The sequence below is a fragment of the Oncorhynchus keta genome, chromosome 18, assembly GCF_023373465.1.
Source record: "Oncorhynchus keta strain PuntledgeMale-10-30-2019 chromosome 18, Oket_V2, whole genome shotgun sequence".
Taxonomy (NCBI): domain Eukaryota; kingdom Metazoa; phylum Chordata; class Actinopteri; order Salmoniformes; family Salmonidae; genus Oncorhynchus; species Oncorhynchus keta.
The window spans coordinates 16,827,053-16,853,378 of record NC_068438.1 but is presented as its reverse complement, the minus strand read 5'-3'; the positions used below and the strand labels follow the sequence as shown (position 1 = coordinate 16,853,378).

At 44.2% G+C, this 26,326-nt stretch overlaps 1 protein-coding gene across 2 annotated transcripts in view; it reads left to right on the top strand.

Annotated features, from left to right (window-relative positions):
• LOC118396847 (neurobeachin-like) overlaps positions 1 to 26,326 on the top strand; it is a 372,037-nt gene that overhangs the window by 182,791 nt on the left and 162,920 nt on the right. For both annotated transcript variants that reach the window (XM_052467492.1, XM_052467491.1), the window contains exon 40: positions 14,721 to 14,845. In XM_052467492.1, coding sequence (XP_052323452.1) covers positions 14,721 to 14,845 — 125 coding nt within the window. The remainder of the gene's footprint in view (positions 1 to 14,720; positions 14,846 to 26,326) is intronic.

The window sequence follows — 26,326 nt, the reverse complement described above, 5'->3', positions numbered from 1 at the left end:
TAGGGCTGTGTTAAGGCAGTGTGATCAGCCCAGGAGGTGGTAGGGCTGTGTTAAGGCAGTGTTATCAGCCTAGTAGGTGGTAGGGCTGTGTTAAGGCAGTGTGACCAGCCCAGTAGGTGGTAGGGCTGTGTTAAGGCAGTGTGACAAGCCCAGTAGGTGGTAGGGCTGTGTTAAGGTGTGTGATCAGCCTAGTAGGCTGTTGGATCATACTTTCTGCTTGCCTGATGATGAATGTGCAGTGTATTGAGTCGACATCACAAAATCAATAGTGTTCAAATTGAAACAGTATAGGGTTGTATTGATCTGCTGTGCTAAATCACAACGAGAAGCCTTTGATGCAGCTCTGAGACAGCTCCCCTCCTCCTTCACCCCTCCCTCCTCACCCCTCTTTCCCTCTTCCTCCTCTCCTCCCTCTCTCCCCGTCCTCCCATCACGGCACCCATTCAGTTTGAGCTTCACACTGATAAATCAAGTTGAAAATTGGATGTTAGAATTTTCTCCAGTGAGAGACTGATTTTGTCTGGCCCCTCCTCCCTCTGCTGCGACCCCCTGACCCCTGTTACTGGATTATAAAGTTCAGCATTGTCAAGAGAAAGGAGATGTCAAGGCAAGGCTGATTAATTAATTCTAGAATATTACAGTGTCTTTAACTTCCAGTCTTAAACTATGATAATAACCATCCTTGAAGACAAGGCAAGTTTGTATTTATCCTCTTATTTACTGTTGTGAATGTCAATATCGTTTCTACTCTGTTTTCTGTTATAGTAATAGTATAATATGTTGGCTTTGTTTTTATAGTTCTCATGAAATGGAACTATAAAACCTTTCACTCAGTCACATCTACCTCTGTTCTACCTGCATTCTGCGAACTATCTTTTGACACATGCATTTATTCAAGTTTGATACATACTGGGTTGCAAGATTGCAAGATCGAATCCCCGAGCTGACAAGGTAGAAATCTGTCATTCTGCCCCTGAACAAGGCAGTTAACCCACTGTTCCTAGGCTGTCATTGTGAAAAATATTTTGTTCTTAACTGACTTGACTTATTAAATAAAGGTACAAAAAAAAAAGTGAGTAGTCTGCATCTCCATTGACACTAAAGGCCTCCCCTGTCCACCACTGGCTGCATCCCAAAAGGCACCCTGTTCCCTATATAGTACCCTAACTTTGACCAGAGCCCTGTGAACCATGGTAAAAAATATGACACTATATAGGGAATAGGGTGCCATTTCAGATGCAACCCAGGCATTCCAACATGTTCCAACATGGCCGTCTTAACAGGATGTAGAGCAGGTGGAAGCATACAGACAGGCATACAGACACAGACAGGACGTCCTTTGTTCCAAGGTGTCACTGTTGACATCAGTAGCTGCCTAAATCCCCCCACCCCCCCTCTACAGACCTTAACCCAACCTGGCTGAGCTATCGATTGTCAACATTGCAACATTGCTCCTGTATAATTACTTTTTCGGTAGCGGAAGGAATGGAGGAGAGAGCGGTGGCATATATTGATCCTTGGTGAGGGGAGTGGAACGGGCGTTTCCCTTGACTAACAGAGAGTTTCATCTCTCAGTCTCTGATGAATGGCAACACTTTGCCTGTGGATAATAACTTAGTGATGGAATGGACCCTTCAGTCACTGGCTGCCTGGCTAAGCACTCCGCTGTCTCGCCTCGCCGGGTTATCCATTCTAATAGCAGCTCTGACGAGGAGGAGAGGAAAGATTGTGGGGGGGGGTAGATCAAGGTCTCTCTGGGTCCTGTGTGAAGGTATATGGAGGACCAGTGAATATGATCCTGCTGGACATGATGGTTCATTTAGAAAAGCAATGCAGCAGGAACCCTAACACAGCCTTGGTGATGTCTGTCCTCTGTATCTATGTATATTCAAGAGGGAAAACAACATATTTGTAGTGGTAGTAAAGTTCCTTTGTTTTAGCTCTTCTTTTTCTGTCCGCTTTTATTTGTTGTTGACCTACTGTACAGCAGCTCCTCCCTGGGGGTGGAGTTAACCTTGCAGCCAGATAATTACCTCTGAAGGAGAGCATTCACACTATCATCAGTTATAGGGGAGCAGAGAGAGAGAAGAGGGAGCTGGGAGGTGAGCCCCACCTCTGATGAAATATTAATGTTCTACAGCGCTGGCAGGGAGGGGTTCAGACGTACTAAAACTCTGCTGTAGACTGTAGTGTCACTGTTACTGACTGTCACTGACTGTAGTCCGACTGTTAGAGACTTTAGTTTGACTGTAGTCTGACTGTCACTAACTAGTCTGACTGATTCTGACTTTTACTGACAGTTGCTGACTGTTACTGACTGTAATCTCATTGTTACTGACTCTAGTCTCACAGTTACTGACTGTAGCCTCACTGTTACTGACTGTTACTGACTAGTCTGACTGATTCTGACTTTTACTGACAGTTGCTGACTGTTACTGACTGTAATCTCATTGTTACTGACTGTAATCTCATTGTTACTGACTGTCACTGACTGTAGTCTCACTGTTACTGACTGTAATCTCACTATTACTGACTGTCACTGACTGTAGCCTGACTCTTACTGACTAGTCTGACTGTCACTGACTGTAGTCTGACTCTTACTGACTTTAGTCTGACTGTAGTATGACTGTAGTCTGACTGTTACTGACTAGTCTGACTGTTACTGACTTTAGTCTGACTGTAGTATGACTGTAGTCTGACTGTTACTGACTAGTCTGACTGTTACTGACTTTAGTCTGACTGTAGTATGACTTTAGTCTGACTGTTACTGACTGTATTCTGACTGTTACTGACTGTAGTCTGACTGTTACTGACTGTAGTCTGACTGTTACTGACTTTAGTCTGACAAGTATGACTGTTACTGACTGTAGTCTGACTGTAGTATGACTGTAGTCTGACTGTTACTGACTGTAGTCTGGCTGTAGTATGACTGTAGCCTGACTGTTACTGACTGTAGTCTGACTGTTACTGACTGTAGTCTGGCTGTAGTATGACTGTAGCCTGACTGTTACTGATTGTAGTCTGACTGTTATTGACTTTAGTCTGACTGTCACTGACTGTAGTCTGACTGTTACTGACTTTAGTCTGACTTTTATTGACTGTAGTCTGACTGTCACTGACGGTAGTCTGACTGTCACTGACTGTAGTCTGACTGTTACTGACTGTAGTCTGACTGTTACTGACTTTAGTCTGACTGTAGTCTGACTGTTACTGACTAGTCTGACTGTTACTGACTGTAGTATGACTGTAGTCTGACTGTTACTGACTGTTACTGACTTTAGTATGACTGTTACTGACTGTATTCTGATTGTTACTGACTGTAGTCTGACTGTTACTGACTTTAGTCTGACTGTTACTGACTGTAGTCTGACTGTTACTGACTGTAGTCTGACTGTTACTGACTGTAGTCTGACTGTTACTGACTGTAGTCTGACTGTTACTGACTAGTCTGACTGTTACTGACTTTAGTCTGACTGTAGTATGACTGTTACCGACTGTAGTCTGACTGTTACTGACTGTAGTCTGACTGTTACTGACTGTTGTCTGACTGTTACTGACTTTAGTCTGACTGTTACTGACTGTAGTCTGACTGTAGCCTGACTGTAGTCTGGCTGTAGTATGACTGTAGTCTGACTGTCACTGACTGTAGTCTGACTGTCACTGACTGTAGTCTGACTGTTACTGACTTTAGTCTGACTGTAGTCTGACTGTTACTGACTAGTCTGACTGTTACTGACTGTAGTATGACTGTAGTCTGACTGTTACTGACTTTAGTCTGACTGTTACTGACTGTAGTCTGACTGTTACTGACTGTAGTCTGACTGTTACTGACTGTAGTCTGACTGTTACTGACTAGTCTGACTGTTACTGACTTTAGTCTGACTGTAGTATGACTGTTACCGACTGTAGTCTGACTGTTACTGACTGTAGTCTGACTGTTACTGACTGTTGTCTGACTGTAGCCTGACTGTAGCCTGACTGTAGTCTGACTGTTACTGACTGTAGTCTGGCTGTTACTGACTGTAGTCTGAGTGTAGCCTGACTGTAGTCTGGCTGTAGTATGACTGTAGTCTGACTGTCACTGACTTTTGTCTGACTGTCACTGACTTTTGTCTGACTGTTACTGACTTTTGTCTGACTGTTACTGACTTTTGTCTGACTGTTACTGACTTTAGTCTGACTGTAGTCTGACTGTTACTGACTGTAGTCTGACTGTTACTGACTTTAGTCTGACTGTAGTCTGACTGTTACTGACTGTAGTCTGACTGTTACTGACTTTAGTCTGACTGTTATTGACTGTAGTCTGACTGTTACTCATGGGTATTGATGGTAGTCTTACTCTTAATGCGTTAATATGCATTCATTACACAAATTATCTTATTTCTGATGTATTGTTGGGCTGTTTTCAGAATTTACTTTGAAGAATTACAATTGATACACCATCCATGGCCATATGGTTTCCAGTCGCCTCATGTTAATGTGCAGTTGTATTTAGCTGCGTCTGTCTGTTGATGTAGAATAATGTGTCACCATTGTGATCAAAGACGGTCAGTGATATAGTACACTGATTGACAGACATAGTTTTGTTTTCAGACTTTTTTAGTCAATTAGATGGCTGAATGTTTTTTATACCTGACCGGTTGAAACCTTTCTATCCTTAGGGATCCGTCATCTACACTGCCTGTTTTGTGAGACGTTTGAAAGCCGATGTTGAATGTTTCTGTATTAAATGTGTTAAAAAATATCAGTATAATACTGCATGGTTTTTGAGTGATATGGCAGGTTTCAGAAGTATAATGGTTTGGTAGATTATTTGTTTTTGAGAGACCATCATGCAGTACTTCCTAGGGTTGCAAAATTCTGGTAACTTTTCCAAAATTTTCAGGTTTTACAGAAATCCAAGTTGGAAAATCACAAGGGAATGAGCAGGAAATCCCGTATTTGTAGAAAAACTGAGAATTTTGGGGAAATTACCTGAATTTTGCAACCCTAGTTCCTCCATGATTACATTTTAGGACATGGTTGCCATGTCTCCAGAGCAGAATGGTTTAGTGTGTCATGGTAATACTGACCAGTGAATCATGTTAACAGTGTGACTGTTACTGATGGTAGTCTGACTGTCACTGACTGTAGTCTGACTGTTACTGACTGTAGTCTAACTGTTACTGACTAGTCTGACTGTTACTGACTGTAGTATGACTGTAGTCTGACTGTTACTGACTTTAGCCTGACTGTTACTGACTGTATTCTGATTGTTACTGACTGTAGTCTGACTGTTACTGACTTTAGTCTGACTGTTACTGACTGTAGTCTGACTGTTACTGACTGTAGTCTGACTGTTACTGACTAGTCTGACTGTTACTGACTTTAGTCTGACTGTAGTATGACTGTTACCGACTGTAGTCTGACTGTTACTGACTGTTGTCTGACTGTAGCCTGACTGTAGCCTGACTGTAGTCTGACTGTTACTGACTGTAGTCTGGCTGTTACTGACTGTAGTCTGGCTGTAGCCTGACTGTAGTCTGGCTGTAGTATGACTGTAGTCTGACTGTTATTGACTTTAGTCTGACTGTCACTGACTGTAGTCTAACTGTCACTGACTTTTGTCTGACTGTCACTGACTTTTGTCTGACTGTCACTGACTTTTGTCTGACTGTTACTGACTGTTACTGACTGTAGTCTGACTGTAGTCTGACTGTAGTCTGACTGTTACTGACTTTAGTCTGACTGTTATTGACTGTAGTCTGACTGTTACTCATGGGTATTGATGGTAGTCTTACTCTTAATGCGTTAATATGCATTCATTACACAAATTATCTTATTTCTGATGTATTGTTGGGCTGTTTTCAGAATTTACTTTGAAGAATTACAATTGATACACCATCCATGGCCATATGGTTTCCAGTCGCCTCATGTTGATGTGCAGTTGTATTTAGCTGTGTCTGTCTGTTGATGTAGAATAATGTGTCACCATGGTGATCAAAGACGGTCAGTGATATAGTACACTGATTGACAGACATGGTTTTGTTTTCAGACTTTTTTAGTCAATTAGATGGCTGAATGTTTTTTATACCTGACCGGTTGAAACCTTTCTATCCTTAGGGATCCGTCATCTACACTGCCTGTTTTGTGAGACGTTTGAAAGCCGATGTTCAAATCAAATCAAATCAAATTTATTTATATAGCCCTTCGTACATCAGCTGATATCTCAAAGTGCTGTACAGAAACCCAGCCTAAAACCCCAAACAGCAAACAATGCAGGTGTAAAAGCACGGTGGCTAGGAAAAACTCCCTAGAAAGGCCAAAACCTAGGAAGAAACCTAGAGAGGAACCGGGCTATGTGGGGTGGCCAGTCCTCTTCTGGCTGTGCCGGGTAGAGATTATAACAGAACATGACCAAGATGTTCAAATGTTCATAAATGACCAGCATGGTCGAATAATAATAAGGCAGAACAGTTGAAACTGGAGCCGCAGCACAGTCAGGTGGACTGGGGCATTGTGTCAGGTAGTCCTGGGGCACGGTCCTAGGGCTCAGGTCCTCCGAGAGAGAGAAAGAAAGAGAGAATTAGAGAGAGCATATGTGGGGTGGCCAGTCCTCTTCTGGCTGTGCCGGGTGGAGATTATAACAGAACGTGGCCAAGATGTTCAAATGTTCATAAATGACCAGCATGGTTGAATAATAGTAAGGCAGAACAGTTGAAACTGGAGCAGGAGCATGGCCAGGTGGACTGGGGACAGCAAGGAGTCCTCATGTCAGGTAGTCCTGGGACATGGTCCTAGGGCCCAGGCCAGTTGAAACTGGAGCAGCAGCATGGCCAGGTGGACTGGGGACAGCAAGGAGTCATCATGTCAGGTAGTCCTGGGGCATGGTCCTAGGGCTCAGGTCCTCAGAGAGAGAGAAAGAAAGAGAGAAGGAGAGAATTAGAGAACGCACACTTAGATTCACACAGGACACCGAATAGGACAGGAGAAGTACTCCAGATATAACAAACTGACCCTAGCCCCCGACACATAAACTACTGCAGCATAAATACTGGAGGCTGAGACAGGAGGGGTCAGGAGACACTGTGGCCCCATCCGAGGACACCCCCGGACAGGGCCAAACAGGAAGGATATAACCCCACCCACTTTGCCAAAGCACAGCCCCCACACCACTAGAGGGATATCTTCAACCACCAACTTACCATCCTGAGACAAGGCCGAGTATAGCCCACAAAGATCTCCGCCACGGTACAACCCAAGGGGGGGGGGGCAACCCAGACAGGCCGACCACAACAGTGAATCAACCCACCCAGGTGACGCACCCCCCCCAGGGACGGCACGAGAGAGCCCCAGCAAGCCAGTGACTCAGCCCCTGTAACAGGGTTAGAGGCAGAGAATCCCAGTGGAAAGAGGGGAACCGGCCAGGCAGAGACAGCAAGGGCGGTTCGTTGCTCCAGAGCCTTTCTGTTCACCTTCCCACTCCTGGGCCAGACTACACTCAATCATATGACCCACTGAAGAGATGAGTCTTCAGTAAAGACTTAAAGGTTGAGACCGAGTTTGCGTCTCTGACATGGGTAGGCAGACCGTTCCATAAAAATGGAGCTCTATAGGAGAAAGCCCTGCCTCCAGCTGTTTGCTTAGAAATTCTAGGGACAATTAGGAGGCCTGCGTCTTGTGACCGTAGCGTACGTGTAGGTATGTACGGCAGGACCAAATCAGAGAGGTAGGTAGGAGCAAGCCCATGTAATGCTTTGTAGGTTAGCAGTAAAACCTTGAAATCAGCCCTTGCTTTGACAGGAAGCCAGTGTAGAGAGGCTAGCACTGGAGTAATATGATCAAATTTTTTGGTTCTAGTCAGGATTCTAGCAGCCGTATTTAGCACTAACTGAAGTTTATTTAGTGCTTTATCCGGGTAGCCGGAAAATAGAGCATTGCAGTAGTCTAACCTAGAAGTGACAAAAGCATGGATTAATTTTTCTGCATCATTTTTGGACAGAAAGTTTCTGATTGTTGTTGAATGTTTCTGTATTAAATGTGTTAAAAAATATCAGTATAATACTGCATGGTTTTTGAGTGATATGGCAGGTTTCAGAAGTATAATGGTTTGGTAGATTATTTGTTTTTGAGAGACCATCATGCAGTACTTCCTAGGGTTGCAAAATTCTGGTAACTTTTCCAAAATTTTCAGGTTTTACAGAAATCCAAGTTGGAAAATCACAAGGGAATGAGCAGGAAATCCCGTATTTGTAGAAAAACTGAGAATTTTGGGGAAATTACCTGAATTTTGCAACCCTAGTTCCTCCATGATTACATTTTAGGACATGGTTGCCATGTCTCCAGAGCATAATGGTTTAGTGTGTCATGGTAATACTGACCAGTGAATCATGTTAACAGTGACCCGAGCCTAAACCATTGACAGATCATAGACAATGAATAGCTTCCTCTCATTGGTAGTTGGACAGAGTGTGGACGGAGGAGAGAAGAAAGACCATTTGTTCTCAGAAGGACTTAATCTGAGAGCTCTGGAGTGTGTTTAGTGTCAGTGTCACGCGGGGCTTGGGGTACAGAGTGTGGGGCGCAGGGCTCGGGGCGCAGGGCAGGGCACCCCCTTCACAGGACAGGGTGTGTGTGGTGAGACACTAACCAGTCCTGCCTCTTTAAATAGACTAGTCACTGATTACTGCTATTTATTATAATTATCCCCCAGTCTCAAATGGAAGCATTTAAAGAGAATATAATTGTGTTTTATTTCATCTTTTTTAGCCCTTTCTGTCAGGACAAACTGGCTGATGCTGAAACCACTATAGTTATGTTCTAATTAAAACTTAGATAGTGCTGTCCTAACTGAAACAGGGTTTGTGCTGTCCTAACTGAAACATGGTTTGTGCTGTCCTAACGGAAACATGGTTTATTCTGTTCTAACTGAAACATGGCTAACTGAATCGTGGTTAGTTCTGTTCTAACTGAAACGTGGTTTGTTCTGTTCTAACTGAAACATAGTTAGTTCTGTTCTAACTGAAACATGGTTAGTTCTATTCTAACTGAACCATGGTTAGTTCTATTCTAACTGAAACATGGTTAGTTCTGTTCTAACTGAAACATGGTTTGTTCTGTTCTAACTGAAACATGGTTTGTTCTGTTCTAACTGAAACATGGTTAGTTCTGTTCTAACTGAAACATGGTTAGTTCTATTCTAACTGAAACATGGTTAGTTCTGTTCTAACTGAAACATGGTTTGTTCTGTTCTAACTGAAACATAGTTAGTTAGTTCTGTTCTAACTGAAACATGGTTTGTTCTGTTCTAACTGAAACATGGTTAGTTCTGTTCTAACTGAAACATGGTTAGTTCTGTTCTAATTGAAACATGGTTAGTTCTGTTCTAACTGAAACATGGTTAGTTCTGTTCTAACTGAAACATGGTTAGTTCTGTTCTAACTGAAACATGGTTTGTTCTGTTGTAAACTGAAACATGGACAGTTCTGTTCTAACTGAAATGTGTATACTCCTTTTCTATCTGAATGATTGTCCCTCCAGAGGGTTATGGTTCATATACAGTAGAACTATCTGTATGACCTCACTAGAAATAAACATGTTAGAAATAAACATGGTCCAGTTTACCACCTTGTTTGAAGAACACTCTGGAGTGAACACTCTTAACTGGGTCATTGACAACGTGGTCAGCTGTAATTGTTTGTTGATATAATGGCTTGTTGTTTTTCTAACAGAGATATGACCTTGATGGGGGGCAGCATACAACAGCCAGGCGCTAGAGATGGTATGTGTCTCAAATGGCACCCTATACCCAATGTAGTGCACTACTTTTGACCAGGACCCATGGGGCTTTTGTAAAATAGGGTGTAATTTTGGACGCAAACGTGGAGTGAGGAGGTGAGAATAACCTGACAGGCTGGATACAGACAGTTTCTCCATCTCTGCTGCCTGCTTCTCTGTCTGTCTTTCTGAGTGGGTGCTAGTTATTGTATCTGTGCTTTGACATACAGTGTTATAAGTAGTTACTTTAGCTGCACTTTGATGGACAGTTCAGCCTTAAACAAGCCTCTAATATTATCTGCAGGCAGCAAAGTGCAGGCCTGACAGACACCAAGTATTAGTATTAGCCTGCCCTATTCCTCCCTTCCTCTCCTCCTCCTTCTCTTCTCTCCGATGAATAATCTCATGGAAAATGGGAGGAAGTAGAGTCGTGTCATTGGTACAGAGTTAAGTCACTATACCACTATATATAACTATACTTTACTACTATACTATAACTATACTATATCACTATACTATAACTGTCCCCAGTGCCAATACAAGCCTAGTTCATCACTACAAACCAGCTCCCACTGTCCTAGATTGGGCTGTATTTGTGCTGGAAAATTGTTTTCAATCCTTTTATTTCCCTCTTCACCGTTTTATTTTGAGTCACGGCTGTCAGGTTTTACTGCCTTTTACAAACAGAACACATTCCCTGTGGAGCGGGGGTGTTAAATCTGTCTCCACAGCCCCAAGACACACACACACACACACACACATATTCCGGAGATATGGGATTTGAATACACAGAGGAAAATGGAGAGAAGATAGTCTTTTTACACATTTATTGTGCTGCACCTACAATCTAAAAGCTTCTGTGAATAATGGCCACCATGTTTCCTCTTGGTTATCAGGTCTGGAAAATTAGCTTTTAAAATGCAGTTTGAAATCCATTTGTGTGATTGATGTGTGACAGGGCTAATAAATTTAGCCAGTTTCTGGGAGGCTTGGCCTCAGTCATTCTTTATGCCTGTCATGAAGCCCCACTACGAGGGGAGAACAGGGGAGTGGAGAGCCAGTCAGTCCTCCTCACAGATCCCATTGAGATAAACTGGCTGTCACTGCCTCGCACTTTACAGTCTCTATTGATGAAATGTTCACTATATTCCAAGGGCGCGCCTCGTCAAATGATTTGATTCACTATTGTGTATTTACCCTCATATCATTTAGTAGTATTTGTCTGTTTCTACAAGTCTAATGTTAGCCTAACATCAATAGAAGACCTTGGCTGGCAGACATATACTAAATCTTTGTTTTAGTATCAAACAGACTTTGTAACCCGCCTGGAGTACATCTGTGTCTGAAGCTGTTCTAGCGTCACATTATTTCCCAGCATGCATTTCTCTAGCTCATGCATGAAATGAAGCTTTGTTGTGCTCATATTGGATTCAGCAAAGCAGAGAAGACATATAGCTTCAGATGCTGAAGAATATCGGACATGTCCTATTAGATGGATTTTAGTGAATTTATCGATGAGAACTTCACAGTTTTAACACCTCTCAGTTTGCAATCTGTCTTTGTTTCCTTCTCTCTTACTCTGCTCCGAATATACTCTTGGAATACACTTAGAATACCATCAATACACTTGCAATACCATCGGTACACTCAGAATACCATTAGTATAATCAGAATATCATCAAATTCAATACACTTACAATACCATCAGTGCACACAGAATACCATCAGTATACTCAGAATACCACACAGACTACCATCAGTATACTCAGAATACCACACAGAATACCATCAGTATACTCAGAATACCACACAGACTACCAAAAATGACAAAATAAATAAAGATTTGGTCACACAAAAAAACAAATGAAAACCCCCAGCTCCGAATACTTTCAATACACTCACAGACTGAGGGAGGAACGATGTCGCTCTCTGTCTCTCTCACCTTGGCCTCTCTCTCGGGCTGTGCCTCAAATGGCACCATATTCCCTATATAGTGCACTACTTTTGACCAGAGCCCTTAGGAGTCTAGTGTTTTAGATGTGTGTGTGTGAGCTAACTGAGTTAGCCCCCTATGGGAGCCATTCCCCGGAGCCCCCCAGCACCAGACCATCCAGTCTGCCTCCCAAATAGCATTCCCTATATAGTGCACTTCTTTAGACCAAGGCCCATAGTATAGGGTTTGCATAGGGTGCCATTTGGAAGACATCCCGTGCCACCCACACTGAGCTGCCTGGCCCAGTCTCCTTCAGTAATGCAGGTTGGCACGAAGGTCCAGAACCTGTCTGGTGCCAACCACACGGTTTAGAGTATCACTGGCCCCTCTCTCATTCTCCTCTCTCCCTTTCCTCCTCCTCCTCATCTTTCTATTTCTCCTTTTCATTCACTACTAAACCACCTCCAAAGTGAAAGCATATGGTGGGGGATGAGGTTGGGGTGGGGGGTCAGGGGGAGAGAAATCATCATGTTTGCTTGGTTAATCAATCCTTGTAATGTTGGGGTTGGTTTGTTGAATGTTTGATTCGTATTATCTAGATACAAATGAAAACATTGTGGCTTGCAGTTTAGGTTGCTGTACACAAATGATTATCAAATCTCACGCATCATATGTGTTTAATGCGGTGTAGAGGAAATGTTCAAAGCAGCTCCTTCCTCCCCCACCGCGGTTGGCAGTCTATTTGTAGTGGGAATTAGGGGTTATAATCTGTAACAGTAATCTCTCATCTGCCTTCAGTGTATTTCCATTTTTCTGGCTGTGTAATCTAGCGTTTAGAATATAATTTACGTGAATTCGCCTCTCCACCTACTGACATCTCTGTTCTTCTGCTTCAAGCCTGCTGGGAGACTGACAGACAGGGGACAAGCTCTAGGCACACTGATACTCTGCACACACACTCACACTCACACACACACACACACACACAGTTGATTGATGCTTAACTGAGACTGAGCTCTCGTGGCTGTCAAAGGCCTGCTAAGTCTCCTGAGCCTTCAGTTTACTGACAGTTGTAGATATTAAATTCATATTATATTCATATTATATTCATAGAGCGGTTTGGTGATGTGATCCCCTTGTAACAAGTTAATCTGTTTAGACTGACTCAATATTGGGGGGGACTATACAATGGTAGCCCTGGCTGCTAGCCAAATTGCCAAAACTGGAGGTGGATTGGTAACTGGGCAGCTGTCTGGGTTGTTGTTCTTGTTTTTGGTGGTGGTAATACATTCTGACTGGATCATTTTTAAGGTGGAGGTGGAGGCATCATTTTAATATGGTTCTGTACTGGTAAAAGGAAAATGAAAGAGCCCTGGCCGAAAGTAGGTCGCTATACACTGAGTGTACAAAATATTAGGAACGGCTCTTTCCGTGATATCGACTGACCAGGTGAAAGCTATGATCCCTTATTGATGTCACTTGTAAAATGCACTTCAATCAGTGTATATGAAGGGCAGGAGACAGGATAAATAACGATTTCTAAGCCTTGAGACAATTGTGACATGGATCGTGCATATGTGCCATTCAGAGGGTGAGTGGGCAAGACAAAATATTTAAGTGCCTTTGAACGGGGTATGGTAGTAGGTGTCAGGCACACAGGTTTGAGTGTGTCAAGAACTGCAACGCTGCTGGGTTTTTCACACTCAACAGTTTCCTGTGTGTATGAAGAGTGGTCCACCATCCAAAGGACATCCAGGCAAGTTGACACAACTGTGGGAAGCATTGGAGTCACATGTACCAGCATCCCTGTGGAACGCTTTTGACACCTTGTAGAGTCAATGCCCCAATGAATTGAGGCCGTTCTGATGGCAACTCAATATTAGGAAGCTGTTTCTAATGTTTTATACACTCAGTATATAGGGAATATGGTGCCATGTGGGACACGGTCAGAAGAGAAGGCGGACTTGTGTAGTTCCTCACTCTGGTCTAGATGGAGAGGATGAAGATGAAGCACATGGTCCATTGATGTGACTGAGGATCTTCTCAGACCAAACTGTCATCTGCTCTACTTTAATCATCACTCTCTCCCTCGCTCCATATTTCTCTCCACAGCTTCGTTTAGAGTACGTAAATTACTTGCAGTGATTTTCTACTTTTAGTTCCCCTTGAATGAAACACAAAGCCTTTGAAATGTGTCCAGCCAGAGCTGCACTTAGTAACCTGATGCTGGGCCCACTGCTTAATGGTTTGCATTAGCTGCGAGCAATAAAATTATCCTCCTTCCCAGGTCCTCCCTGCAAATGTTGGAATAATCATTTTTACCAAGATGGTTACCACATGCTGGAGCTGTTCCCTTCTTTCTCTCCGGTTTTCAAGGCTCTAATTTGCTGTTATTAATAATGAATAAAAATGCAATTTTCTTTTGGGTTGCCCCAGGGTTCTGGGAATCATTTCAATGAATATTTCAACACATTATTTTAATCATGGCTCCACATACACACACACAGGGAGGGAGTGTTCTCAGACCCTCCCCATCATTATTAAACCCCATGTTGCTGCCTCCCTCCCTCCTTCCCTCCATCCCTCCATGCCTCCGTCCCTCCATGCCGCCCTCCTCTCCCTGCCTCCCACCCTCCTTTCTCCCTCTCCCTCCTTCTCTCCCTGCCTCCCTCCATCCCGCCCTGTCTCCCTCCCTGCCTGTGTTGAGAGTCCTACCTCTATGATTTATAAGTCTTGTTAAAAAACATAGTTAAAAAGGAGGCAAGCTGGGCCATTTAGACTTGTAATTTGATGCTGTATTTGTTAATGGGAGTGTTAGTGATTTATAGTGTAGTGGCTTCTGCTGCTGCTGCTGTGGGGATGGATCCTGGTGTTGTGGTGTTGTGGTGCTGTGTGTGTGTGTGTGTGTGTGCGTGCGTGCGTGCGTGCGTGCGTGCGTGCCTGTCTATCTCTGTCTGTCTCTCAGTCTAACCTGTCTCTCTATCTCTGCCTGTCTCTTAGTCTAACCTGTCTCTCTCTGTCTGTCTCTCAGTCAGCTGAATGACTTCTGGCGTCTGGATTACTGGGAGGACGACTTACGGAGGAGGCGGAGATTCGTACGGAACCCCTTTGGCTCCACCCACCTGGACATCCCCTGCAAGATGCTGGACGACTATGGTTAGTCAACATGCTCCTGGCTGATTGATTGAATTAATTGATTGATTGATGTGTGGTTGAAAGCTGTAACAAGCAACCCTAATTCAACAGTTTTTCTTGTCGGCTATAATGATATCTGCTTCTGACGTGTCCTCTATTCTACAAGGTCTGTAGAAGTAACTAGTCTACTGATGGAATACTCAGTGGTTAGGGTTAGGGTTTGGGTGATACATGACAGGGTTAGGGTGATACATGTTAGGGTGATACATGACAGGGTTTGGGTGATACATGACAGGGTTAGGGTGATACATGACAGGGTTAGGGTGATACATGACAGGGTTTGGGTGATACATGACAGGGTTTGGGTGATACATGACAGGGTTAGGGTGATACATGAAAGGGTTAGGGGTATACATGACAGGGTTAGGGTGATACATGTTAGGGTGATACATGACAGGGTTAGGGGTATACATGACAGGGTTAGGGTGATACATGACAGGGTTAGGGTGATACATGACAGGGTTAGGGTGATACATGACAGGGTTAGGGTGATAAATGTTAGGGTGATACATGACAGGGTTAGGGTGATACATGACAGGGTTAGGGGTATACATGTTAGGGTGATACATGACAGGGTTAGGGTGATACATGACAGGGTTAGGGTGATACATGACAGGGTTAGGGGTATACATGTTAGGGTGATACATGACAGGGTTAGGGTGATACATGTTAGGGTGATACATGACAGGGTTAGGGTGATACATGTTAGGGTGATACATGACATGGTTAGGGGTATACATGTTAGGGTGATAAATGACAGGGTTAGGGTGATACATGACAGGGTTAGGGGTATACATGTTAGGGTGATACATGACAGGGTTAGGGTGATACATGACTGGGTTAGGGTGATACATGACAGGGTTAGGGTGATACATGTTAGGGTGATACATGACAGGGTTAGGGTGATACATGACAGGGTTGGGGTGATACATGACAGGGTTTGGGTGATACATGACAGGGTTAGGGGTATACATGACAGGGTTTGGGTGATACATGACAGGGTTAGGGGTATACATGACAGGGTTTGGGTGATACATGACAGGGTTAGGGGTATACATGACAGCCACGGTCTCTCTCCACACAGTACAATCCTGTCATTCATAATGTTGTATGACCCCAGACAACCACTGGGTTCTTCTCACTGTCAAGGCCAGCATTATAAAGTGAGGAGCTATAGAAGGTCTCAGTGTCCTCAGGGTCCAGGGTGGAACCGTGTACTATGGGCAGGGCCTGTTGCTGAGCTGAGAGAAGTTTATTGTCATTTTTATAAGCAACATATTTACTGCCTCTGTCAATTGAACATGACACGTCCGTTCAATGAAACATTTTATTTTTATAGACTTAGTCATTTTACTGTTGTGCTCTTAGTCTCAAACTGACAGGTCTACGTCCCAAGTGGCACCCTATTCCTTATATAGTGCACTACTTTTGACCAGAGCCCTGTGGACCCTGGTCAAAGGTAGTGCACTATAAACTGATGGGAATAGGGTGCCACTTGGGACGCAAACCTAGCAGAGCAGATGGAGTAAAGAAACAAGGGGAAGAAAATCTATTGATTTAGAAACTCTACAAAGAACAAACATCTCAAAATATTTTGTTTAAAGGTAGACTCTGTGATTTGACGTAGATTCAGAATATAAACGGCATAGTGGGTAAATTTCCGCAACAACTAAGAGCCTTGAAGTGTGAGGCTCAACTTCTCCGCTGTCTTGGTGCCCTGTCCTCCACGCTGTAACAGTGTGATGTGAACCCGTGCTCATACGCAGATACTGTGTGTGACTGTGTGAGAGCAAAGTCTTGCATCTCACTCATCTCAATAGCTGTGGTGCTGTCTGTGGCAACATCATTTCGCTGAGTCTACCTTTAAATAAAAAATGCTTCCACATCAAATAAAACAATGTTATAAGATAAAACATCATTCATTTCTCTGATGTTATTAAATCCTATTGTTCCAAGTTGTCTGCACATGTATGATATTTCATAGTGAATGGAGGTGAGCAGTCATTAGGCCAGTTCTTTAGCCCAATGCCTGATGACCCAGGTCTTTTATGAGGAGGGCCAGGTCTAGTACGAGGAGGGCCAGGTCTAGTACGAGGAGGGCCAGGTCTAGTACGAGGAGGGCCAGGTCTAGTACGAGGAGGGCCAGGTCTAGTACGAGGAGGGCCAGGTCTAGTACGAGGAGGGCCAGGTCTAGTACGAGGAGGGCCAGGTCTAGTATGAGGAGGGCCAGGTCTAGTATGAGGAGGGCCAGGTCTAGTATGAGGAGGGCCAGGTCTAGTATGAGGAGGGCCAGGTCTAGTATGAGGAGGGCCAGGTCTAGTATGAGGAGGACCAGGAGTTTGACCTCCAGGAGAAACTCTGAGCCCTAGTTTTGACCTCACACATACTGGTCTCTGTGTAATTGAGGCTGCTTCCCAAATGGTACCCTATTCCCTACACAGTGCATTACTTTTGACTAGAGGCTCTGGTCAAAAGTAGTGCACTGTGTAGGGAATAGGGTGCCATTTGGGATGCAGATGGCTGTGCTGGGGGAGCTGACTGTTGGGTCAGCATGTCATCTGGCCTCTCAACTCCTACAGATAACATACACACACACACCAGCTGGTTTCTCTCTGGGCTGCAGGTGGCCCATGTTAATATCACACACACAATAATGACACCGTCTGCTTCATATTTTACTATGGTTCCTTTCTCAACTGTCCAGACAGCTCTACAACGAGGGAAACAATTATTTGATCCCCTGCTGATTTTATATGTTTGCCCACTGACAAAGAAATTGTCAGTCTATAATTTTAATGGTGGTTTATTTGAACAGTGAGAGACAGAATAACAACAAAAAATCCAGAAAAACACATGTCAAAAATGTTATACATTTATTTGCATTTTAATGAGGGAAATAAGTATTTGACCCCCTCTCAATCAGAAATATTTCTGGCTCCCAGGTGTATTTTATACAGGCAACGAGCTGAGATTAGGAGCACACTCTTAAAGGGAGTGCTCCTAATCTCAGTTTGTTACCTGTATAAAAGACACCTGTCCACAGAGGCAATCAATCAATCAGATTCCAAACTCTCCACCATGGCCAAGACCAAAGAGCTCCCCAAGGATGTCAGGGACAAGATTGTAGACCTACACAAGGCTGGAATGGGCTACAAGACCATCGCCAAGCAGCTTGGTGAGAAGGTGACAAGAGTTGGTGCGATTATTCGCAAATGGAAGAAACACAAACGAACTGTCAATCTCCCTCAGCCTGGGGCTCCATGCAAGATATCACCTCGTGGTTGCAATGATCATGAGAACGGTGAGGAATCAGCCCAGAACTACATGGGAAGATCTTGTCAATGATCTCAAGCTGGGACCATAGTCACCAAGAAAACAATTGGTGACACACTACATCGTGAAGGACTGAAATCCTGCAGCACCCGCAAGGTCCCCCTGCTCAAGAAAGCACATATACATGCCCATCTGAAGTTTGCCAATGAACATCTGAATGATTCAGAGGACAACTGAGTGAAAGTGTTGTGATCAGATGAGACCAAAATGGACCTCTTTGGCATCAATTCAACTCGCCGTGTTTGGAGGAGGAATGTTGCCTAAGACCCCAAGAACACCATCCCCACCGTCAAACATGGAGGTGGAAACATTATGTTTTGGGTGTGTTGTTCTGCTCAGGGGACAGGACAACTTTACCGCATCAAAGGGACGATGGACGGGGCCATGTACCGTCAAATCTTTAGTGAGAACCTCCTTCCCTCAGCCAGGGCATTGAAAATGGTTAATGGATGGGTATTCCAGCATGACAATGACCCAAAACACACAGCCAAGGCAACAAAGGAGTGGCTCAAGAAGAAGCACATTAAGGTCCTGGAGTGGCCTAGCCAGTCTCCAGACCTTAATCCCATAGAAAATCTGTGGAGGGAGCTGAAGGTTCGAGTTGCCAAACGTCAGCCTCGAAAACTTAATGACTTGGAGAAGATCTGCAAAGAGGAGTGGGACAAAATCCCTCCTGAGATGTATACAAACCTGGTGGCCAACTACAAGAAACGTCTGACCTCTGTGATTGCTAACAAGGGTTTTGCCACCAAGCACTAAGTCATGTTTTGCAGAGGGGTCAAATACTTATTTCCCTCATTAAAATGCAAATCAATTTGTAACATTTTTGACATGTGTTTTTCTGGATTTTTGTTGTTGTTATTCTGTCTCTCACTGTTCAAATAAACCTACCATTAAAATTATAGACTGATCATTTCTTTGTCAGAGGGCAAACGTACAAAATCAGCAGGGGATCAAATACTTGTTTCCCTCACTGTAATATACAAAAGTGAAATAAACAATAAAAATGAACAGTAAACATTACACATACAGAAGTTTCAAAACAATAAAGAGATTACAAATGTCATATTATGTATATATACAGTGTTGTAACAATGTACAAATGGTTGAAGTACACAAGGGAAAATAAATAAACATAAATATGGGTTGTATGTTTGTTTTCAAATTCTTTGTTGATCTGTGTAATCTGAGGGAAGTATCCTATTCATTGAACAAGTACATTCTACTACAATAGGTGTGTGTGTGTTTAGTGCAGATGTATTGGAGGAGCTGATTAATCTCACTTAATCCTACAGGGTTCTCCTGTCCTCTGACGACCTCTGCGGAACATCTCTTTCTCTCTCTCATAGTTCTGATGCTTTCTTTCTGCAGCAGACCCTGAAGAAAATAATGTTGTCAATGCTTTTTTTCCTGTTTGTAAATTGTTGTTCTCCCTGTCCTTTAGTAGGTGGCGTATGTGCATGTCAGTGGTGTCTCTCCCAGTCTCCCAGTGTCTCTTGTTGAAACTATGCAGTTTTTTGTTTTTTTACGTGTTATTTCTTACATTAGTACCCCAGGTCATCTTAGGTTTCATTACATACAGTCGAGAAGAACTACTGAATATAAGATCAGCGTCAACTCACCATCAGTACGACCAAGAATATGTTTTCCGCGACGCGGATCCTGTGTTCTGCCTTACAAACAGGACAACGGAATGGATCGCTTGCAGCGACCCAAGGAAACGACTACGAAAAAGAGGGAAACGCGGCGGTGTTCTGGTCAGACTCCGAAAAGGGCACATCGCGCACCACTTCCCAGTATTCTTCTTGCCAATGTCCAGTCTCTCGACAACAAGGTTGATGAAATCCGAGCAAGGGTGGCATTCCAGAGGGACATCAGAGACTGTAACGTTCTTTGCTTTACGGAAACATGGCTTACTGGGAAGACGCTATCCAGGGCGGTGCAGCCAACGGGTTTCTCCACGCATCGCGCGGACAGAAACAAACATCTCTCTGGTAAGAAGAGTGGCGGGGCGTATGCCTCATGACTAACGGGACATGGTGTGATGAAGGAAACATACAGGAACTCAAATCCTTCTGTTCACCTGATTTAGAATTCCTCACAATCAAATGTAGACCGCATTATCTTCCAAGAGAATTCTCTTCGATTATAATCACAGCCGTATATATCCCCCCCAAGCAGACACATCGATGGCTCTGAACGAACTTTATTTAACTCTTTGCAAACTGGAAAACATTTATCCGGAGGCTGCATTCATTGTAGCTGGGGATTTTAACAAAGCCAATCTGAAAACAAGACTCCCTAAATTTTATCAGCATATCGATTGCGCAACCAGGGGTGGTAAAACCTTGGATCATTGTTACTCTAACTTCCGCGACGCATATAAGGCCCTGCCCCGCCCCCCTTTCGGAAAAGCTGACCACGACTCCATTTTGCTGATCCCTGCCTACAGGCAGAAATTAAAACAAGAGGCTCCCACGCTGAGGTCTGTCCAACGCTGGTCAGACCAAGCTGACTCTACACTCCAAGACTGCTTCCATCACGTGGACTGGGACATGTTTCGTATTGCGTCAGATGGGAATATTGACGAATACGCTGATTCGGTGTGCGAGTTCATTAGAACTCGAAGATGTCGTTCCCATAGCAACGATAAAAACATTCCCTAACCAGAAACCGTGGATTGATGGCAGCATTCGTGTGAAACTGAAAGCGCGAACCACTGCTTTTAATCAGGGCAAGGTGTCTGGCAACATGACTGAATACAAACAGTGCAGCTATTCCTCCGCAAGGCTATTAAACAAGCTAAGCGTCAGTACAGAGACAAAGTGGAATCTCAATTCAACGGCTCAGACACAAGAGGCATGTGGCAGGGTCTACAGTCAATCACGGACTACAAGATGAAATCCAGCCCAGTCACGGACCAGGATGTCTTGCTCCCAGGCAGACTAAATAACTTTTTTGCCCGCTTTGAGGACAATACAGTGCCACTGACATGGCCTGCAACGGAAACATGCGGTCTCTCCTTCACTGCAGCCGAGGTGAGTAAGACATTTAAACGTGTTAACCCTCGCAAGGCTGTAGGCCCAGACGGCATCCCCAGCCGCGCCCTCAGAGCATGCGCAGACCAGCTGGCCGGTGTGTTTACGGACATATTCAATCAATCCCTATACCAGTCTGCTGTTCCCACATGCTTCAAGAGGGCCACCATTGTTCCTGTTCCCAAGAAAGCTAAGGTAACTGAGCTAAACGACTACCGCCCCGTAGCACTCACTTCCGTCATCATGAAGTGCTTTGAGAGACTAGTCAAGGACCATATCACCTCCACCCTACCTGACACCCTAGACCCACTCCAATTTGCTTACCGCCCAAATAGGTCCACAGACGATGCAATCTCAACCACACTGCACACTGCCCTAACCCACCTGGACAAGAGGAATACCTATGTGAGAATGCTGTTCATCGACTACAGCTCGGCATTCAACACCATAGTACCCTCCAAGCTCGTCATCAAGCTCGAGACCCTGGGTCTCGACCCCGCCCTGTGCAACTGGGTACTGGACTTCCTGACGGGCCGCCCCCAGGTGGTGAGGGTAGGCAACAACATCTCCTCCCGCTGATCCTCAACACGGGGGCCCCACAAGGGTGCGTTCTGAGCCCTCTCCTGTACTCCCTGTTCACCCACGACTGCGTGGCCACGCACGCCTCCAACTCAATCATCAAGTTTGCGGACGACACAACAGTGGTAGGCTTGATTACCAACAACGACGAGACGGCCTACAGGGAGGAGGTGAGGGCCCTCGGAGTGTGGTGTCAGGAAAATAACCTCACACTCAACGTCAACAAAACTAAGGAGATGATTGTGGACTTCAGGAAACAGCAGAGGGAACACCCCTATCCACATCGATGGAACAGTAGTGGAGAGGGTAGCTAGTTTTAAGTTCCTCGGCATACACATCACAGACAAACTGAATTGGTCCACTCACACTGACAGCGTCGTGAAGAAGGCGCAGCAGCGCCTATTCAACCTCAGGAGGCTGAAGAAATTCGGCTTGTCACCAAAAGCACTCACAAACTTCTACAGATGCACAATCGAGAGCATCCTGGCGGGCTGTATCACCGCCTGGTACGGCAACTGCTCCGCCCTCAACCGTAAGGCTCTCCAGAGGGTAGTGAGGACTGCACAACGCATCACCGGGGCAAACTACCTGCCCTCCAGGACACCTACACCACCCGTTGTTACAGGAAGGCCATAAAGATCATCAAGGACATCAACCACCCGAACCACTGCCTGTTCACCCCGCTATCATCCAGAAGGCGAGGTCAGTACAGGTGCATCAAAGCTGGGACCGAGAGACTGAAAAACAGCTTCTATCTCAAGGCCATCAGACTGTTAAACAGCCACCACTAACAGTGAGTGGCTGCTGCCAACACACTGTCATTGACACTGACCCAACTCCAGCCATTTTAATAATGGGAATTGATGGGAATTATGTAAATATATCACTAGCCACTTTAAACAATGCTACCTTATATAATGTTACTTACCCTACATTATTCATCTCATATGCATATGTATATACTGTACTCTACATCATCGACTGCATCCTTATGTAACACATGTATCACTAGCCACTTTAACTATGCCACTTTGTTTACTTTGTCTACACACTCATCTCATATGTATATACTGTACTCGATACCATCTACTGTATGCTGCTCTGTACCATCACTCATTCATATATCCTTATGTACATATTCCTTATCCCCTTACACTGTGTATAAGACAGTAGTTTTGGAATTGTTAGTTAGATTACTTGTTGGTTATCACTGCATTGTCGGAACTAGAAGCACAAGCATTTCGCTACACTCGCATTTAACATCTGCTAACCATGTGTATGTGACAAATAACATTTGATTTGATTTGATTTGATTTGATTTGACACCCTGGTGTCTCTCAGTGCTTCTAATGACTACAATAATGTAGAAGTTTCTCCTGTGAGAAGGATTGTATTTTTTGCTCTCTCTCTCTTGCTCCCCCCCCCCCCACATTCTCTACCCTCCCCCACTCTCTTTATGGGCCTTGGTCGAAAGTAGTGCTCTATATAGGAAATATTGTGCGATTTGGGACACAGCCCATATTAAAGATGAGATGTATCTTTAGTGGATAATCTAGAGCATCAGATCGTTAGTAGCCTCCGTCTCCAAACTCTGTTTCCTGTGGTTTGACAGCCACTCCCACCAACCGTAGTACACATATATAGAACATAGTCTGTTTATTACAGATATAGAAGTTAACAAAACATAATGCCAGTGGGTTGTTAGCTATGTAGTGGTTATTACAGATATAGATTTGAGTGGGAAGGCCTGTTGAGAGAGAGTTTACTCTTCAGTTGCTTCTTGAATGTGTGGAATGAAATTTCAACATTGACAGAGTGAGGAGGACTAAGGAGGGTTAGCGTTGTGTCTCTGCCCTCTGTCTGTCAGTATGACTATACCCTCTGTGTTCTGTAGCAGCAGCAGAGGATATAGTTAGCTGATTGGAACTGGGGAACCATGAAATGGAAGTCAGGTTGATATTGATCCAGTGTTTAACAGGCTGTTCTACCTCCAGGTGTCCTTGCTGCCTTACTCAGATGAACAGGCAGTGTGTGTCCCAAATGGCACCTTATTCCCCCATAGGCTCTGGTCAAAAGTAGTGGACAATCAGGCTCTCTCTGACCCTCTGCTACTCACACACTGATCTTCATAGCTCGTTACAGCAGAATTTGCACACACATGCATGCACAAATTCACGCACACGCAGACAAACACACACTCTACTACATAGCAGTAGAACACACATCATCACTTGCTACCATTCTGTAAATTATACTATATCCTCTCTAGCCTGCCGTTCCCTGGTTCATTATTATGACTAATGAAGATTCGCTCTGAAGGAGATGAGAGCCGCATGTTGTCTGACTGACTTTCAATGAGCTCTCTAAGGTATAGCTCTGTGGAGCATGCCTGGAACCTCAATAATACAGTAAGTGATGAGTAAAGGTATAACTACAGAGCATCTAGCTCCAGAGCTTTTCGCTGCAGAGCATCTAGCTCCAGAGCTTCTAGCTACAGAGCATCTAACTACAGAGCATCTAGCTCCAGAGCTTTTAGCTGCAGAGCATCTAGCTACAGAGCATCTAGCTCCAGAGCTTCTAGCTACAGAGCATCTAGCTACAGAGCATCTAACTACAGAGCTTCTAGCTACAGAGCATCTAGCTACAGAGCATCTAGCTACAGAGCATCTAGCTACAGAGCATCTAGCTACAAGGCATCTAGCAACAGGGTATCTAGCTACAGGGTATCTAGCTTCAGAGCATCTAGCAACAGAACATTTAGTTATAGATTATCTAGCTCCAGAGCATCTAGCTACAAGGCATCTAGCTACAAGGTATCTAGCTACAGGGTATCTAGCTTCAGAGCATCTAGCAACAGAACATTTAGTTATAGATTATCTAGCTCCAGAGCATCTAGCTACAGGATACCTAGCTACAGAGCATCTAGCAACAGAACATTTAGCTACACATTATCTAGCTCCAGAGCATCTAGCTACAGGGCATCTAGCTACAGAGCATTTAGTTACAAGGCATCTAGCTACAGGGTATTTAGCTATAGAGCATCTAGCAACCCAACATTTAGCTACAGAGCATCCAACTACAGAGTATCTAGCTACAGGGCATCGGCCTATAGCTACAGAGCATCTAGCTACAGGGCATCTAACTATAGCTACAGAGCATCTAGCTACAAGGCATCTAGCAACAGGGTATCTAGCTACAGGGTATCTAGCTTCAGAGCATCTAGCAACAGAACATTTAGTTATAGATTATCTAGCTCCAGAGCATCTAGCTACAAGGCATCTAGCTACAAGGTATCTAGCTACAGGGTATCTAGCTTCAGAGCATCTAGCAACAGAACATTTAGTTATAGATTATCTAGCTCCAGAGCATCTAGCTACAGGATACCTAGCTACAGAGCATCTAGCAACAGAACATTTAGCTACACATTATCTAGCTCCAGAGCATCTAGCTACAGGGCATCTAGCTACAGAGCATTTAGTTACAAGGCATCTAGCTACAGGGTATTTAGCTATAGAGCATCTAGCAACCCAACATTTAGCTACAGAGCATCCAACTACAGAGCATCTAGCTACAGGGCATCGGCCTATAGCTACAGAGCATCTAGCTACAGGGCATCTAACTATAGCTACAGAGCATCTAGCTACAAGGCATCTCTTTCGACTCTCTCACTCTACTCTCTGTCTCTACTCTTTCTCTACTCTGTCTCTACTCTCTTTCTACTCTCTCTAATCTGTCTCTACTCTCTCTCTCTCTCTATTCTCTCTCTACTCTCTGTTTCTACTCTCTCTCTACTCTCTACTCTCTGTCTCTACTCTTTCTCCACTCTGTCTCTACTCTCTCTACTCTCTCTCTACTCTCGGTCACTACTCTCTCTCTCTCTCTCGTTCTCTCTCTACTCTCTGTTTCTACTTTCTGTTTCTACTCTCTCTCTCTACTCTCTCTCTACTCTCTGTCTTTACTCTCTCTCTACTCTCTGTCTTTACTCTCTCTATCTACTCTGTTTCAACTCTCTCTCTACTCTGTCTCTACTCTCTCTCTACTCTCTGTTTCTACTATCTCTCTCTACTCTCTGTCTCTCCTCTCTCTACTCTCTCTCTACTCTCTGTCTTTACTCTCTCTCTACTCTCTGTCTCTACTCTCTGTCTTTACTCTCTCTCTACTCTCTGTTTCTACTCTCTGTTTCTACTCTCTCTCTACTCTCTCTCTACTCTCTGTTTCTACTCTCTCTCTCCTCTCTGTTTCTACTCTCTCTCTACTCTTTCTCTCTACTCTATCTTTACTCGAACTCTACTTTCTCTCTACTCTGTCTCCACTCTGTTACTACTCTCTCTCTACTCTCTGTCTCTTCTCTTTCTACTCTGTCTCTACTCTCTGTTTCTACTCTCTCTACTCTCTGTCTCTACTCTCTGTCTCTTCTCTTTCTACTCTCTGTCTCTACTCTCTGTCTCTTCTCTTTCTACTCTCTGTCTCTACTCTCTGTTTATACTCTCTC